The 18,356-nt window shown below is 38.4% G+C and overlaps 1 protein-coding gene and 1 long non-coding RNA gene across 4 annotated transcripts in view; one reads left to right on the top strand and one right to left on the bottom strand.

The window, feature by feature from the left end:
- The window catches only part of LOC112828751 (flavin-containing monooxygenase 3), a 29,869-nt gene that overhangs the window by 2,054 nt on the left and 9,459 nt on the right, over window positions 1–18,356 (bottom strand). For all 3 annotated transcript variants that reach the window (XM_025878019.2, XM_073900011.1, XM_073900010.1), the window contains 5 exons: window positions 9,040–9,202; window positions 8,657–8,799; window positions 5,317–5,516; window positions 1,949–2,304; window positions 464–536 (listed from right to left, as the gene is read on the bottom strand). In XM_025878019.2, coding sequence (XP_025733804.1) covers window positions 464–536; window positions 1,949–2,304; window positions 5,317–5,516; window positions 8,657–8,799; window positions 9,040–9,202 — 935 coding nt within the window. The remainder of the gene's footprint in view (window positions 1–463; window positions 537–1,948; window positions 2,305–5,316; window positions 5,517–8,656; window positions 8,800–9,039; window positions 9,203–18,356) is intronic.
- Window positions 1–18,356, top strand: part of LOC141374006 (uncharacterized) — an 86,813-nt gene that overhangs the window by 60,340 nt on the left and 8,117 nt on the right. The gene's annotated exons all lie outside the window — the stretch shown is intronic.

The raw sequence follows: 18,356 nt of genomic DNA, 5'->3' as shown, positions 1-18,356 counted from the left end.
CATGTGGAAATTGTCTCTTACTCATGAAGTTCGTTCATGGCCACTGAGCTAATTAGTGACAGATGTAGGACTAGAGCTCTGATCTCCTGACTATTCTCATCTACTGAGTCATGTTTCTTAGAGCCATCTGTTTGGAGGCATCATTTGTACCTTAGAGGATTCATAGGCTGGAAAATAGAAGTCCACATTCATGCACTCCCAAACTCCTCTGATTTCCAATCCTTTCTGGGTCTTCTCTCTGTCATATATTGCAAGAGCCATGGAGGGATGAAACAGGACTGAGTCCTGTGTCAGGTGCAAAGTAAATCCTCCATAAATCCTTGTTGAATGGATGAACTTAGCTCATAGCTGTCACCCTAATGACTTCACTCTGGACCATTTAAGACTAAAATAGTTACAAGTATTCACAGATTCTGATTTTTCTATGGAAACCCTAGACTCTCTTTACAATAGGTGCTCTTACCATTTGAGCTTTTTCCCCCTTTTTTTATCAATATCATCCATCATGTCTGTTACAGAAGGCAAAGTGCAAGTTCCTAAAAAAAAAAAAATGGGAAACATATAATAGTAAAATAAGTCTGGCATAAGGTCAGCCTGCAATTTTTCCTTCTTAATAATGATTTATATATCACATTAGTATTTCCATTTTTGGGGGGTCATTGCCTAGCAAAATAAAATCTTGAGCAAATCAACAGGTGGTCATTTTGAGGCAAACATACAAATCATTTCCAGTTTTCTCAGAAATGAAACGTGACATAATTAAAAACCAGGAACCAAATAGCTCTTTATCTTTGTATGTTTGCTCTTAAACCAGTTAGCAGATGTTTAAAATTAGTTTTAAGGATTATAGTCTAGTCCCTCAGCTGTATTTTTAAAATGTTATCTAATAGTTTACAGCCAAAGGTATATCCGCATTTCTTTTTTAGATTTAAGGAAAAAAACTTCTGCCTTGGAGGAAAGAGTGAAGGAGATATAAAGGGATCACTGATATAGGTGACTTTTATCTTGTTGATGACAGCCTGGTGGTGAAAGGTGTCTCGGTATACATAGTGGCAGTTTCCATTCTCTTGTATAAAAGAATATTTAAATCCCAGCAAATCAGGTAGGACCAGTTACATATGGCTTCAAAGGAAGTAGACCTGCTAATCAACCTTTTCCAGAAGTTTTATACCTCTAGGACCAAACAAACTTTGTATATTAAACTTTGACATCTTTTCTGTTCTATAACCATTGACTTTTGGTCTTACGATCTGAATCTTTACACAACTGCATTCGAAACTTAATATGAATCTGAACCTCATAACTTCTGTTGGAGGATGCTGCCCGTTCTCCTTGCCTGACCCCAATCGAATTTATTGTTGTTGTTATTTTTTTAATACAAGAACTTAGTATTCCTCTACCTTAGAGACTGATCATCTACTACACCTAGTACTTTCTGCTTCTAATGATCCACTGCTTGTTCTTATCTGGCACATGACAGGGGAAAATATAGAGCAGAAAAGACACTGTCTTTCCAGCAATCATAATTTTTTCCATGACTGTGAATATTTGAAGTTGGCTGGATATTGGTTTGGAAACACCTTCTCTTATTAACCTTTCAAACAAGGTCATTCTATTGAGTTTTGAAATCACAGTTTTATAAAATTGTAATGCATTTAAGACCAGAAGCTCCAGTGTTCTTAAGTTTAATAAAAGTTAACAGCTCTAAGGAGTTATAAATCACAAAATACTTCTTGAATAATACCTTGTACTATTGCATATGATAATCCAACATGATATATTTTTAAATGCTTATAAAAGAAAGTACCAAAAATACAGAATTATAGATTCCAAACTGGATGGGACCTAGGATTCTCCCCTTGTTATTAAGATTACTGTTTTCACAAAGACTCAAAGGCATTCTATTGGCATCCCTCTTCCCCATTAATGACCTTCTTAGTCTACTCACCTTTTATTACTCGTACTGCCCAGCGGGCTTGCAGGTCAACTGTGGGAATGGTAGCCCCAAGGGACTGGACAAAACCAATCACTGCCATGGTTGGTTTCTCCAGTTTAGGAGGGAAAATGCCTTTAAACAAGGTGACCTCATTGTTTTTGTTCTTAATGATGGACTCATCAATGAAGGGGTAGTCGTAACTATAGCCTGTTGCAAAAATGACACAATCAATGCCCTCAAACACCGTCCCATCCTCAAAAATGGCTGAAGTCTCAGTGAATTCTCTCACATTAGGCTTAACGGACACAATGCCACACAGAATGCAAGCTGGGAGCTCATCATTAAACACAGGTTCTTTCCTCAGGGTTCTGTATGGAAAATAAAGACAACCAATAGAACAGTAATATTTTATCTTTGTTTTATTGCTCCATAATAATTAATTAATAATAAATTCATAAGGAAGGAGAAAACTACCTAAGCTTTTTTCCTTGTGCCATGGAGTATCACCAATATGGTTGAAGAACAAAACTGAAGTAAGGCAATATTGTGAAGTAAGACAAGTTGCCTTTTGCTGATCCTTTCTCTATTTCCTGTGATCGTTCTCTTCTCTTCCACAGAGCTCCAAATCCCAGAATCAGCACCCAGGCCCTATCCCCTGTTACAGCTGTATCAGGAAAGATCTTAAATTAGAGTACCTGGGTATTTGGATTTTTTTTCTTCAGTTCTTATTAACTGTGAACCTTGATCAAATTAAAGCTTCTTAATTTCTCTTGCCTCATCTTTCTCATCTGGAGTGACAATAACTGTTATGTCCATCTCGGGTCATTGGGAGACCAAAATAATACAAAGATCTAGGCTGAGCTCTCTGATAGGGGTGGGGTATTAAGCCCCTTGCAGACAAAGGCACAAGTGAGGTGAGGGAGGGAGTTCCAGGAATTTATACAGGCCAGAAGGAGGAGGGGGCTAGTTTGAATCTTTGGTCAGTGGAAGTCTGAAAAGGAGAGCTTTTGATTATTTTTTTGTGCAGCACTATCTTTAGTGAGTGCAGATAAATCTGAACTTTGGGGTGAATGTGAATAACACTGAAGGAAAAGGCTTTGCTCTTATATTACTATGGGAGCTGTGAGAGAAAGCCACAGGGAGAGTCTACTGGGGACAAAACTGAGTCAGACAATGAGATGGGTTGGAATCTGGTTAGAAAAAGGCTGGATTCAACTGTGAGAATTACCTGCCATTTATCTTACACCTACTGCCATCAGGCTGATGACCCACTGTCACCTTGAAACTGCTTTTGTTAAGGCCACCAGGATCCTCAAACTGTGGATCCAATGATCCACTGTCACTTCTCATTTTAGTCAACTTACCAGCAGTGTTTAACACAGTTGATGGTTTCCTCCTTCTTGAAACACTGTCTTCATTTTGCTTTCAGGTCATCACCTCTCTCTCTCTCTCTCTCTCTCTCTCTCTCTCTCTCTCCATTCCTTTCCTACCCACCTGCTATTCTTTCTTTGTCTCCTGCTGAATTCTCCTCCTCTTCCTGACCTCTGAACAATGACATGCCCCAGGACGTCAGCCCTCAGACCTTTTGTCTTCTGCATCTACATTCATTCTTTAAGGGATGTCATCTGGTTTCATTTCTTAAAGTACTATCTATATTCTGTTGAATCCACATTTTTAACTTATGGTTTCAATCACCCTACTGTCTTGTGTATCCCTAGGCTGCTTAACATTCTTCTATAATGATGACTAATTGGCATTTCAACTTTGATATATTTAAAACTAAACTTCACTCCTCTTGTGGTCTTCCACATCCCAGTAACTGTCAACTCCATCCTTGCATCTTTGCTCAGATCAAAAGTCTGGAAGGCATCCCTGACTCCTTTCTTGTTCTCATATCTGTTATCCAATCTAACAGAAAATCCTATTTGGGGGTTTACCTTTAGAATATATCCCAAATCTGACCACTTCTGAGCACTTGCTGCTAACAATCATAGTCCAAGTCACCAACTTCTGTCATCTGGGTTTTTGACAATAGCCTCTTACCTAGTCTTTTCACTTCCTTCCTTGACCTATCCTTATACACTGAATGATGACCACAGCGTCGACTAATTTCTTCAGATTACCTTGGATCTAGTCCCTGGCTTGCTCAGACGCCTGCTCTGGCTTCCCATTGCATTCAAAGTAGAAGCCAGAGTCCTTATGAAGGCTTACAAGGCCCAATGCCATCTGGCTATTTTGATGTCTTTTTGTCCCTTAGTCCCTTTTCCCTCAGGGAGAGCAGGCCATTGAACATTCCAGTCATGGCCCTGAAGAGGCCCTGAAGAGTCAGTGTCCTAACCATTTCTTCCGGGATACTTTCTCCCAGACATCTGCCTGGCTCATTTCCTCAGCTCCTTCAGGAATTTGTTTAAAAGTCTCCTTCTCAGTAAGGCCTCCTCTGGGGATGCTAGTAGCGCTCCCCATTACCTCTGCCTGCTTTGTTCTTTTCTCCATAGTACATATCAGCATATGATCTTCTGCTGTTTGTCTCCTGTCTGTTTCCCCTACTAGAAAGTAAGCTCATGAAGACAGGCATTTTGTGTGTTTTGTTCATAGCTGTATTCACGGGGCTTAACAAATAAGACCTAACACATAATAAATGCTTAGTAAATATTTGTTGAGTAAGTTAACTTTGATGTAAACAGTTTATAATTTGGATTATTCACCACACATCAAAGTAATTTCTTATGTGTCTGAGGGATATGTCTAGGGGGATATTATAGGAGAGAGTGAGGAGGATACTGAAGATGCAGGTGTTGTGGCCACATTTCACTTAAGGGCAGGTGATGAGAGCGTAGCACAGGGAAAGTCCTGCTTTGCTTAACTGAACTTTGCCATGAAGTGAGAGGCAGTAGAACAAGGTGGTTAAGAGTGAAGGGCTCTGGAGTCAGCAGATCTGGGCTCATTTTGAATATTTCTTCTCCCTCTGGCTATGGGATTTTGGTAAAGTTATTCACTACATTGAACCTCAGTTTTCTCATCTTTAAAATGGGGATTATAATAGAGACCTCCTCATAGTTGTTATGAGGATAAAATGAGATGATGCATGTCAGAGCCTTGCTGAGTCACATTAAGTGCTTAAAACATGTTAACTATTATTATCCTTGCTCGAGGGACTAATTCCTGATTCATTATATAACTTTCCAGCTGTACAAATCTGGCAAGGAGGATTGTGAAACAGGAAATCACTCTGAATGTTTGCGGTTCTTCATCCTCTGAAATGTGAGATGTGGTTATTTCACTAATATTATTTTGATTGGTTTGGGAGTTACAACACACATTGTGAGTTGTTGACACTGAACTAAAAGTTAACAGGCATATCATAATTAACTCTGCATTACCTGTTTAAAGGCATCAAGCCATAGTTCTCATGCTTGAATCTTGCATTCATTTGCTTCATGTACCACCAGTCAGAGATGGCTGTCGGCAAGTTGTTCTTGAGGAAGGTTTCAAATCGAGTGATAAACAACATGTCCCATGGATAGCCTTCATCCCAGACCCGGCTCATCACCCAGGAGCCACTTCTGGAACTAATCATGACCTTAAAAAAAACAGCAATTTAATCATTAAAGTAGTGACTATTTGTAGTGGGTACTGTGGTATGTCCCTCAGATCTGACTTTTGGAATGGAGTTATTACACTAGCTACTGGTGGTGTTACCAGAGGCAGCCCTCAGCTGTCAGTCCTCTTTGAAAGTTGCTTTCGTTGAAAAGGGGGGAGGGGGCCTTACCCAAAGTCTTATTCTCTTTCTGGATTCCCTGCCTTCAGTGTCTGTTTAATGCAGGGATATAAAGGTCCAATCTCTCACCCCAACTTGGGACAATTCAGAAGGATAGCTTTGGAATAGGGTGGAGGGAAACATCCTTCCCTTTCCTCAGAGGTATTCATCCAGAGAGCTCTCCCAAATAAACTTCGTACACTCCAGCCTACATCTTAGGACCAACAACCCTGCCATCTTCTCTGGGGGAGGTCACCAATAACTGAATTCTCATCACATTTTCTCTAGCACTTATCTGATGATCATTATTTACAATCAAGCAATTATGACCCCAAAATAGGCATTTTGACTTAACTGCTTTTCCCCATCCCAAAAGAAGGCAAGAAATTTGGCATCAGAGAACCATAGGCTCAAATCATGGCTCTGCTACTTACTGATTATGTGATTTGGAGAAAATTCCTTTAATTTCTCTAATACTCAGTTCCCTTATTCATAAAATGGAAATAATAAGTACCTGCCACATCAAATCTGTGTGCGAGTTCATGCAGTGTGCTTACCATGAAATAGGACCACCATTGCCTGACATGGAGAATGTGTTCCTTAACTCCCCTTCTATCATGATAATCCCTAACTGTGTAGGTTTTCAGGCATTTTTAAAAAGAATTTTTAAATATAATGCCATTTCAAAGTATTTTTTATAAGGGAAGCCAAGCAAAGAAGGAGAGACTAGAGGATCAATCTGTTGAGAGCTTCTGAAATTGGTCTTTCTTTCCTCTAATTTATCATATATGCAACTAATGGATAAATCTTATTTTAAAACTATATCTTTATCATATCTTTCCTTAGCTCAAGATGCTGAAGTGATTTACCATTATTTATAAAGAAATTTAAATTCTTTAGCCTGTCATTCAATTCCTTAAAGAATATGACATAACCTGACTCCAATCTTTCTTTCCTCTCTCAATTCCTATAGCTACTCTGTTCCTTGGAATCAGATCTGGTGTTCAGTCCTCTAACACTTAATTAATTTCCTCTATGACTTTCAAGAAGACAATTGACATTTCTAGTCCTCAGTTATCTTTTCTGTAAAATGGGCATAATAAAACCTGGTCTGCTTTCTTTCTACAATCAAAGGAGCACATTTATATGCAGGCACTGGAGTACCATAATGCATTACACAAATTTTTATTGTTATTTATCTCAATTCCAACAAGATGAACCACAATAGTGAAATATGCTGTACTCACTCCTGTCTCCATCCCTTCGCATATGCTATTCTCCCTTCCAACAACACCCTTTGACAACTCTTCAACCATATGATTCATAAATATCCTTCAAGGACTGGTTCAGGTCTACCTTCTTTGTGAGGCCTGCAGTTCCATAATCAGAGCATTTAGTTCCTGAATCACCTGTGCATCTTTTTTTCCAGTGGCAGCTCTTGTACTCTTAAGACTTTCTACTTAATTCTTGAGGTTATGTTTAATTTATATTATATCAATGTATTATTTTCCCAAGTAGATTTTAAATTACTTGGACTTCTTTGTGTCTCTATACTTTCAGTATAGTGCTTTGAACAGGTAAACAGGAATATATTTTTATACCATTTGTCCTGTCATGATCTCCTTCCTTCACTGGTTGTAAAACCATCATTTAAAATGGACCTATGTTGGGGATGCCCAGTGTGACATTAGTAAGGAGCAGCCTCTAGAGATAAAATTCCTGTCTGTGGGCTTCTGGGCAGTCAGTCCCTAAAGAATCTTCCAAAGCTAGTAGGTGGCATTTGTTCAAACTCCTTCTCATCCCCTTATGGTCCCTGTTTGATCTCTTCTCTGTTTCCTCTCCAACCTCTCCTCATACCATTCTTTTCCAAACCCAATGCACTGCAGTGAAGGGGTCTTTTCTCAGTTTCTTGAGACTCTAAGCTTCTTCCTGCTTCAAGACCTACTTCCTGGAGTCCTCTTCTGACACTGAACCCTTTTCTCAACTTTTAGCTCTCAGCTTAAATGTCATCAGCGGGAAAGGGCCTTCCTCACTTCTTTGTCTAAGGCAGGTTACCCTTATTATCTACTCTTACAGCATGCTTTTTCTTTTTTTTACTAGCACTTTTCACAATTTTCACATTATTTGTGCATTTACTTGTTTAATACCCATTTGTTACACCAGACTCTGAGTTCAGGGTGGGCATCATGTCTGTTTTGCTCTCTACTTTTTCTCCAGAACCCAAGCCAGTGCTTGGCACATAGTAGGCTCTCAACAAATAACTATGGGATGACCGTATGCATGAATGAATGAATATAGAACTCTATGTTGATGAAATCGTATTTAAATGATTTAACTCCTTACCAAGCTCAAAAAGTAGGTTCTATTTTTATCTGTTTTATTTATCTTTATGAGAAAACTGACACTCAGAGGGATTGATGGACTTTAAGAGTGTCAGAGTCATAATCTTAACCCTAAATCCATACTAGTTTTGGAGGAATTGATCAGACATGTTAGACACCAAATGTCCTGAAGAAGATTATTGAATAACATCACTCCTTGCTGATATTCTGCTTTTGTCATACCAAACTATTTAAAACTTCACCTGTTGGGGTGCCTGGGTGGCTCAGTCAGCTGGACTCTTGGTTTCGGTTCAGGCCATGATCTCAGGGTGGTGGGATCCAGACCCGCATGGGGCTCCCTGCTCAGCAGGGAGTCTGCTTGAGATTCTCTACCTTTCCCTTTGCCCCTCCCCCTGCTTGCACACTCTCTCTCAAATAAATAAATAAATCCAAACAAATAAACAAACAAAAACAAAACAACCCTCCCCTGTTATGGAGGGAACCTGAGATGTATGAAACACTAGTCTTTCTGTCAAGAACCCTGCACACTACTACCCCTTCCCTAGTTTCTTAGCACACCTTTCAAATGGTAACTGTCTCTGTTCCTTTAAAGATAGTTTCTGAGTATCTGAGAAACGGTACCTGTTCAGCTGTGTGGCTGAGTTCTGTGGCAATATCACAGCCTGAATTCCCCAGGCCCAACACCAGGACTCGCTTCCCCTTGAATACTCCTGGTTCCTTATATTCTCGGCTGTGAAAGCATTTGCCTTTAAAAAGTTTTAGTCCTGAGTGAAAAGTGGGAAACATAAGAATCATTTGGTTTCCATTTAAAAAACTGAAAACTGCTGTAAAAGACTTATGGGTGAATGTAGTCACAATAATATGGAACTTTAACACTCCAGGTATATTACATATGATAGAAGCATCTTTTAATTCAATCTATACTTTTATATATATTAAAAAAGATATTATCAAGATATTCATTCATGCCAGATGTGTAGAGGTAGACGAAATTTCAGCCTTACCTGGAAAGGACTCTTTTGGTAGGTGGGGGTACACATGGTGTCCAGAACAAATCAATACAGCATCAAAGATAGCTGATTCTTTTTTACCATTCCTTTCAGTGGTAACATCCCATTGGCCGGTGATTGAGAAATCGGGACGTTTATTTATACCAGATACAAGTGTCTAAAAGAAATATAGAAAGATAGCCTTTTCTATACTAACAGGTAGATTTGGCACCAACTTGATCAAATAGTATTGAAAAAAATGCTTAACAGTGGCTTAGGAAAAATACTTAATCCATTATTAAGATACATATTATGGGCGCACCTGGGTGACTCAGTCAATTAAGTGTCTGCCTTCAGCTCAGGTCATGATTCTGGAATCCCAGGATTGAGGCTCACCTTGGGCTCCCTGCTCAGCTGGGAGTCTGCTTCTCCCTCTGCCCCTTACCCGGCTCATGCTCTCTTTCTCTCTCTCGTTGTCTCTCTCTCAAATAAATAATAAATAAAATCTTTAAAAAAAACTTTAAAAAGATACATATTTGAATTCAAAACTCAAAAATCAAAACATTAAATGGTAAATATATGTATTTTATGATTTTATTTGATTATTTTAGAGAGATAGAGAAAGAGAGAGCACTAGCCGGCTGTGGGGCTCAATCCCAGGACCGTGAGATCATGACCTGAGCTGAAGGCATATGCTTAACCGACTGAGCCCCCCAGGTGCCCAGGTAAATATATATTTTTATCCTTACATGGCTTCTTGGGCATAGCCAGTATGTTCTGGACTGAGTGACTCCCCTCTCAGAGATATGACTGTGAATTCAATCATAGTTTACAAATAGCATGTACCACAGGCACCAAGTAATCTGGTGGCCAATCATTTTTGTAGTAACAACTACTTTACTTTTTTTATAATCTTTAAATTTTTTATTGTTATGTTAATCACCATACATTACATCATTAGTTTTTGATGTAGTGTTCCATGATTTATTGTTTGTGCATAACACCCAGTGCTCCATGCTGAACGTGCCCTCTTTAATACCCATCACCAGGCTAACCCATCCTCCCGCCACCCCTCCCCTCCAGAACCCTCAGTTTGTTTTTCAGAGTCCATCATCTCTCATGGTTCGTCTCCCCCTCCGATTTCCCCCCTCCATTCTTCCCTTCCTGCTATCTTCTTCTTCTTTTTTTTTTCTTAACATATGTTACATTATTTGTTTCAGAGGTACAGATCTGTGATTCAACAGTATTGCACAATTCACAGTATATTATGGTTATCAGTAGTCTCACGTTTAGGTCTTTCAACCATTTTGAGTCTATTTTTGTGTGTGGTGTAAGGAAATGGTCCAGTTTCATTCTTCTGCATGTGGCTGTCCAATTTTCCCAACACCATTTGTTGAAGAGACTGTCTTTTTTCCATTGGACATTCTTTCCTGCTTTGTCGAAGATTAGTTGACCATAGAGTTGAGGGTCCATTTCTGGGCTCTCGATTCTGTTCCATTGATCTATGTGTCTGTTTTTGTGCCAGTCCCACACTGTCTCGATGATGACAGCTTTGTAATAGAGCCGGAAGTCCGGAATTGTGATGCCGCCAGCTTTGCTTTTCTTTTTCAATATTCCTCTGGCTATTCGGGGTCTCTTCTGGTTCCATACAAATTTTAGGATTATTTGTTCCATTTCTTTGAAAAAAGTGGATGGTATTTTGATGGGGATTGCCTTGAACGTGTAGATTGCTCTAGGTAGCATTGACATCTTCACAATGTTTGTTCTTCCAATCCATGAGCATGGAACGTTTTTCCATTTCTTTGTGTCTTCCTCAATTTCTTTCATGAGTATTTTATAGTTTTCTGAGTACAGATCCTTTGCCTCTTTGGTTAGATTTATTCCTAGGTATCCTATGGTTTTGGATGCAATTGTAAATGGGATCAACTCCTTGATTTGTCTCTCTTCTGTCTTGTTGGTGTATAGGAATGCCACTGATTTCTGTGCATTGATTTTATATCCTGCTACTTTACTGAATTCCTGTATGAGTTCTAGCAGTTTTGGGGTGGAGTTTTTGGGTTTTCCACATAAAGTATCATATCATCTGCCAAGAGTGAGAGTTTGACTTCCTCCTTGCCGACTTGGATGCCTTTGATTTCTTTTTGTTGTCTGATTGCTGTGGCTAGGACTTCTAATACTACGTTGAATAGCAGTGGTGATAGTGGACATCCCTGCCGCGTTCCTGACCTTAGGGGAAAAGCTCTCAGCTTTTCCCCATTGAGAATGATATTCGCTGTAGGTTTTTCATAGATGGCTTTTATGATATTGAGGTATGTACCCTCTATCCCTATACTCTGAAGAGTTTTGATCAAGAAAGGATGCTGTACTTTGTCAAATGCTTTTTCTGCATCTATTGAGAGGATCATATGGTTCTTGTTCTTTCTTTTGTTAATGTATTGTATCACGTTGATTGATTTGCGGATGTTGAACCAACCTTGCAACCCAGGGATAAATCCCACTTGGTCGTGGTGAATAATCCTTTTAATGTACTGTTGGATCCTATTGGCTAGTATTTTGGTGAGAATGTTTGCATCCATGTTCATCAACGATATTGGTCTGTAATTCTCCTTTTTGATGGGGTCTTTGTCTGGTTTGGGGATCAAGGTAATGGTGGCCTCATAAAACGAGTTTGGAAGTTTTCCTTCCATTTTTATTTTTTGGAACAGTTTCAGGAGAATAGGTATTAATTCTTCTTTAAATGTCTGATAGAATTCCCCTGGGAAGCCATCTGGCCCTGGGCTTTCGTTTTTTGGGAGATTTTTGATGACTGCTTCAATTTCCTTAATGGTTATAGGTCTGTTCAGGTTTTCTATTTCTTCCTGGTTCAGTTTTGGTAGTTGATACATCTCTAGGAATGCACCCATTTCTTCCAGGTTATCTAAATTGCTGGCATAGAGTTGCTCATAGTATGTTCTTATAATTGTTTGTATTTCTTTGGTGTTGGTTGTGATCTCTCCTCTTTCATTCATGATTTTGTTGATTTGGGTCATTTCTCTTTTCTTTTTGATAAGACTGGCCAGGGGTTTATCAATCTTGTTAATTCTTTCAAAGAACCAGCTCCTAGTTTCGTTGATCTGTTCTACTGTTCTTTTGGTTTCTAGTTCATTGATTTCTGCTCTGATCTTTATTATTTCTCTTCTCCTACTGGGTTTAGACTTTATTTGCTCTTCTTTCTCCAGCTCCTTTAGGTAGGGTTAGGTTGTGTATTTGAGACCTTTCTTGTTTCTTGAGAAAGGCTTGTATTGCTATATACTTTCCTCTCAGGACTGCCTTTGCTGTATCCCAAAGATTTTGAACAGTTGTGATTTCATTTTCATTGGTTTCCATGACTTTTTTTAATTCTTCTTTAATTTCCTGGTTGACCCATTCATTCTTTAGTAGGATGCTCTTTAGCCTCCATGTAGTTGAGTTCTTTCCGACTTTCCTCTTGTGATTGAGTTCTAGTTTCAAAGCATTGTGGTCTGAAAATATGCAGGGAATGATCCCAATCTTTTGGTACCGGTTGAGACCTGATTTGGGACCTAGGATGTGATCTATTCTGGAGAATGTTCCATGGGCACTAGAGAAGAATGTGTATTCCGTTGCTTTGGGATGGAATGTTCTGAATATGTCTGTGAAGTCCATTTGGTCCAGTGTGTCCTTTAAAGTCTTTATTTCCTTGTTGATCTTTTGCTTAGATGATCTGTCCATTTCAGTCAGGGGGGTGTTAAAGTTCCCCACAATTATTGTATTGTTGTCAATGTGTTTCTTCGCTTTTGTTATTAATTGCCTTATATAATTGGCTGCTCCCATGTTAGGGGCATCGATATTTATAATTGTTAGATCTTCTTGTTGGATAGACCCTTTAAGTAGGATATAGTGTCCTTCTTCATCTCTTATTACAGTCTTTGTTTTAAAATCTAATTTGTCTGATATAAGGATTGCCACCCCAGCTTTCTTTTGGTGTCCATTAGCATGGTAAATGGTTTTCCACCCCCTCCCTTTCAATGTGGGGGTGTCTTTGGGTCTAAAATGAGTCTCTTGCAGACAGTATATGGATGGGTCTTGTTTTTTAATCCAATCTGATAGCCTGTGTCTTTTGATTGGGGCATTGAGCCCATTTACATTCACGGTAACTATTGAAAGGTATGAATTTAGTGCCATTGTATTGCCTGTAAGGTGACTGTTACTGTATATTGTCTGTGTTCCTTTCTGATCTATGCTGCTTTTAGGCTCTGTCTTTGCTTAGAGGTCCCCTTTCAATATTTCTTGGAGGGCTGGTTTCGTGTTTGCAAATTCCTTTAGTTTTTGCTTGTCCTGGAAGCTTTTTATCTCTCCTTTAATTTTCAATGACAGCCTAGCTGGATATAGTATTCTTGGCTGCATATTTTTGTTGTTTAGTGCTCTGAAGATATCTTGCCAGTCCTTTCTGGCCTGCCAGGTCTCTGTGAATAGGTCTGTTGCCAATCTAATGTTTCTACCATTATAGGTTACATATCTCTTCTCCCGAGCTTCTTTTAGGATTTTCTCTTTGTCTCTGAGACTCGTAAGTTTTACTATTAGATGTCGGGATGTTAACCTATTATTATTGATTTTGAGAGGGGTTCTCTGTGCCTCCTGGATTTTGATGCCTGTTTCCTTCCTCACATTAGGGAAGTTCTCTGCTATAATTTGCTCCAATATACCTTCTGCCCCTCTCTCTTTCTTCTTCTTCTGGGATCCCAATTATTCTAATGTTGTTTCATCTTATGGTATCTCTTATCTCTCGAATTCTGCCCTCGTGATCGAGTAGTTGTTTGTCTCTGTTTTTCTCAGCTTCTTTATTTTCCATCATTTGGTCTTCTATATCGCTGATTCTCTCTTCTGCCTTATTTATCCTAGCAGTTAGTGCCCCCATTTTTTTAGTATATGTGCTGCTGAAGCGAGCACTAGTGCCCCCATTTTTGATTGCACCTCATTAATAGCCTTTTTGATTTCGACTTGGTTAGATTTTAGTTCTTTTATTTCTCCAGAATGTGTTTCTTTAATAACTTCCATGCTTTTTTCAAGCCCAGCTAGTATCTTTAAAGTCATGATTCTGAACTCTTGGTCTGACATTGCACTAATGTCCATATTGAGTAGGTCCCTGGCAGACGGTACTACCTCTTGTTCTTTTTGCTGAGGTGATTTTTTTCATCTTGTCATTTTGTCCAGAAGAGAATAGATGAATGAGAGAACAAAATGCTAACAGGTTAACAACGTCCCTGACAAATATACTGTATAAAAATCAGAAAAGCCCTGAAACCAGGCGAAAAGAAAGGGAGAAAAAGAAAAAAGAAAGAGAAAAAAAGAAAAAAAGATAAAAACAAACAAAAACAGAACAAAACAAAAAAAACCAGAATATGATCAAATATGATCAGGCTGGTGCATAGATCAGTGCCACACACTAGATTTTGGGTGTATTTTGGTCTGTTAGAAGAAAGTGACTCCTAAAATTTTAAAGAAAGAAAGACTTATATATGTACAAAATAAGGGTTGATACCATGAAGGGATGGAATATGAATGTAAAGATGAAAATTATAAAAAATTTTAAAAAATGAATTGATAAGAAGATGTTTGAATAAAGAAAGAAGAGGATTAAAAAAAAGGAAAGTAAGAAAGAAAAAAAGGGGGAGAGAATGTGATCAGGCAGGAGACTAGAACAAAGCCATACACTAGAGATTTAGGGCATATTTTGATATGTTAGAAGAAACTTTATCTCAAAATTTTAAAGAGAGAACAACTTATATATATATGCCAGAAATGAGGGTAAGTACTATGAAGGGATCGAATATGACTCTAAAAATGAAAAATAAAATGTTTTTTAAAAAAAAGGAATGGGGCACCTGAGTGGCTCAGTTGTTGGGTGTCTGTCTTCAGCTCAGGTCACGATCCCAGGATCCTGGGATCGAGCCCCACACTGGGCTCCCTGCTCAGCGGGAACCCTGCTTCTCCCTCTCCCACTCCCCCTGCTTCTGGTCCCTCTCTCGCTGTATCTCTCTGTGTCAAATAAATAAAATAAAAAATAAAGTACTTAAAAAAATAAAAAAAGGGATTGATAAGATGTTGGTTGAAAAAGGGAAAAAGAAAAATTCGAATAAAAAAAGCAGTTAAAAAAATTAACTTTGAAAGACTAATGAATCATGGTAAAAAAGCCATGAATTCTATGTGCATTATTCCCCTCGCGCTGGAGTTCTGCCGTTCTCATTGATAGGTATACTTGATGTTTTGGGGGAGGGGCCTGTTGCCATGGTTCCCAAATGTCTTTGCTGGAGGCGGAATTGCCCGCCCTTGCCCGGTCTGGGCTAAGTAATCTGCTCGGTTTGCTCTTGGGAGCTTTTTTCCCTGAAAGCTTTCCCTACAGCTTTGGAGGACGAGAGTGAAATTGCGGCCTCCCAGTCTCCACCTGGAGAAGCCGAGAACTCGGGGCTCCACTCCTCAGTGCGCCCCCAGAGAAAAGCAGTCAATCACTCACATCTCCCCGGTCTCTGGCTGCACTCCATGCTCACCCGACCTGTGACCAAGCATTTCTATCTCTGGCACCTGAGCCCGTGTGGAGTCTCCAAACCCAGCAGATGCCTGCGGTGCGCTCCTGCCCCGCTCCTCCCAGAGGAGGAGGCTCCCCAGCTTTGCCGCTTGTTGGGTCCCTGCTGGAGGAGCAGTGGCCTGACTGTCACCGATCACAGTTTATGTCAATCCTGAGCTGAGAGCCTGCGCCTCAGCTCTGTCTCTGCAGCCGGCTTCCCCACTCTGATACCTGGAAGCTCTGCTGCACTCAGGCACCCCTGGTCTTTCTGTGACCCCGAGGGTCCTGAGACCACACTGTCCCGTGAGGGTTCCACCCCCCGCTTAGCCACTGGAGCAACGTCCCTCAGCAGAGCCAACTTCTAAAAGTTCCGATTTTGTGCTCCGCGGCTCTATCACTTGCCAGAAGCGGCCGACGGACGCCCCCTCCCCCGCCGTCTATCCTCTGGAATATCGCCTCGGATTCACTTCTCCGCACGTCCTACCTTCCAGAAAGTGGTCGTTTTTCTGTTCAGTGTTGTTGCTATCCTTTTCTTCGATCTCCTTTTGAGTTCGTAGGTGTTCAGAATGGTTTGATCCCTATCCAGCTGAATTCCTGAGACCAGATGAAATCCAGGTCTCCTACTCCTCCGCCATCTTGCTCCACCCCCCAACAACTACTTCTTAACATACCTCTTTAGCTATTTTATTTTTCAATATATTGTCTTAAAATGAAAGATATTGTCTATATTCAGAGAATGAGTTCTCAAATTTAGTGTGCATAAGGATTACCTGGAAAGCTTGTTAAAGTACGGATTCCAAGGCCACAGTTCTAGATATTCTGAGTCAGTAGGTCTGGCATAGGACATGAAAACTTGAATTTCTAATGAGCTCCCAGGAGATGTGATGATATTTGGCCCATATACTGAGTAGCACTGGATTAGACTATCAATAAATATTTATTCACAGCTGAACAGCTGCCTGTTGGTTGGTGTGCTCCCTCGTCAAAAATATTTTTTCAGTTCTTCTGATTATATTTGGAAGAGAACCTCTATTTGGTATGAATTGTTCTTATAAACTTTATTATGTATAGTATTTCATACATATTAAACAATACATGTACACATATCTGTATAATGCTTGTTACTTATGAAATATAATAAAACAAGCACTATGAATCCATAAAATCTTGCATATCATTTATTTAGAATAACTCTGGGATTATGCATTTATTTATGCTATGGTAAATGGTTCCTTTTTGGATTATAGTTTGTTTTTTGCTGCTGGCATACAGGAATGCAATTGATTTTTATATCTTGATCTTATATACTACCATCTTGTTATTAAATCTAGTAATTTGTCTCTAGATTCTTTGGGGTTTTCCATGCAGAAAGTCATATCATCTGTGATGGATGTTACTTTTTTCCTAGTTGTCATTCCTTTTATTTATTTATTCTTTTTTATTTATTTTTCTTTACTTAAACTGTCCCTTAAATTTCTTGAGACTATTGAAAAGAAGCAGTAATAATAGGAATCCTTGTCATGTTCTGGATTTTTAAGGGAATGATTCTAACTCTGCACTCTTTAGAACAGCACTGTCCAGTAGCAATATAATATGAGCAACATATGTAACTTAAAATTTTCTAGTAGTCATATTAAAAATAGAAAAAATGTGTAATTTAACCCAATCCATCTGATATATCATTGGATTAACAAGTCACCAAAATAAACATCATTAATAGGTATATTATATTCTTTTTCAAAATAAGACTTTGAGATAAAGTCTGTACTTTATGCTTAGAGCACACCTCAGTTTTTGGCTAGTGACTACCATATTGAGCAGTGCAGATTTAAGATAATATTTATATGTTTCTATGGATCAAAAAAATTCCTTTCTAATTTTAGCCTAGTGAGTTTTTTTTCTTTTTTTTCTTTGCTTTTCTTTGTCTTTCTTTTAGGTAGAAATGGATGTTAAATTTTATTTAATGCCTTTTCAGATTTGGTAAATGTATTGTTTTCTTCCTGTGACAGGATTTTGCACTGAATTACATATTTATATTTCATGACGTTAAAATATTCTGTATCCTTAGCTCAAACTCAACTCAATGAAGACAGTTAATTTTTAAAAAATATTTTGTTAGATTCATTTTTGAAGTTTTTCTACTAGATTTCATGAAGGAAATATCTCTGTAATTTTCTTATTTCTTATTATTTTTGTTTGCTTTTGATGTCAAGGTTCTAATGTCATAGAATAAGTTTGGAAGTCATACTTTATTTTTTAGTCTCTGGAGTTTATAAAATATTGAAATTTTTTTTGTTGCAAATTTGGAATTACCTATGGAATCTTTTCTTAATGGGAAAAATTTTAGTTTCTGAGTCAAAAGAACTCGAAGTTATCAAAGGACTATTCAGGCTTTCTACTTCTTTTTGTGTGCATTTTGGCAAGTTCAAAAAAAAGATTTTAAATTTAACCAATTTAAACATTATTTGGCAAACACTTTTATAGTATTCTTGTTACATTTTTTATTTCATCCACATCAGTTTTATCCATTTTTTAATTTCTAATATTATTTATTTGTATCTTTGTTTCTTTTCCTCAAACTGTCAGCTATTCATCTATTTTTTTTCAAAGGATGAACTTTCTATCTTCTTAATATGCTTTTGTATTTCATTAATTTCTTTTTATTATCTTGTTCATTCTATGTTCTTTTGGGTTTATTCTGCTTTTCTTTTCTTAATTTCTTTATCTTGTTAGTTTTGGAAAATTTCTTATTTTCTAAATAAGTATTTAA

Source organism: Callorhinus ursinus, unplaced genomic scaffold (assembly GCF_003265705.2).
Source record: "Callorhinus ursinus isolate GAN/ISIS: 27379988/994484 unplaced genomic scaffold, GSC_fseal_2.0 scaffold13, whole genome shotgun sequence".
NCBI classification, from domain to species: domain Eukaryota; kingdom Metazoa; phylum Chordata; class Mammalia; order Carnivora; family Otariidae; genus Callorhinus; species Callorhinus ursinus.
This window is presented reverse-complemented; position numbering and strand designations above follow the sequence as displayed.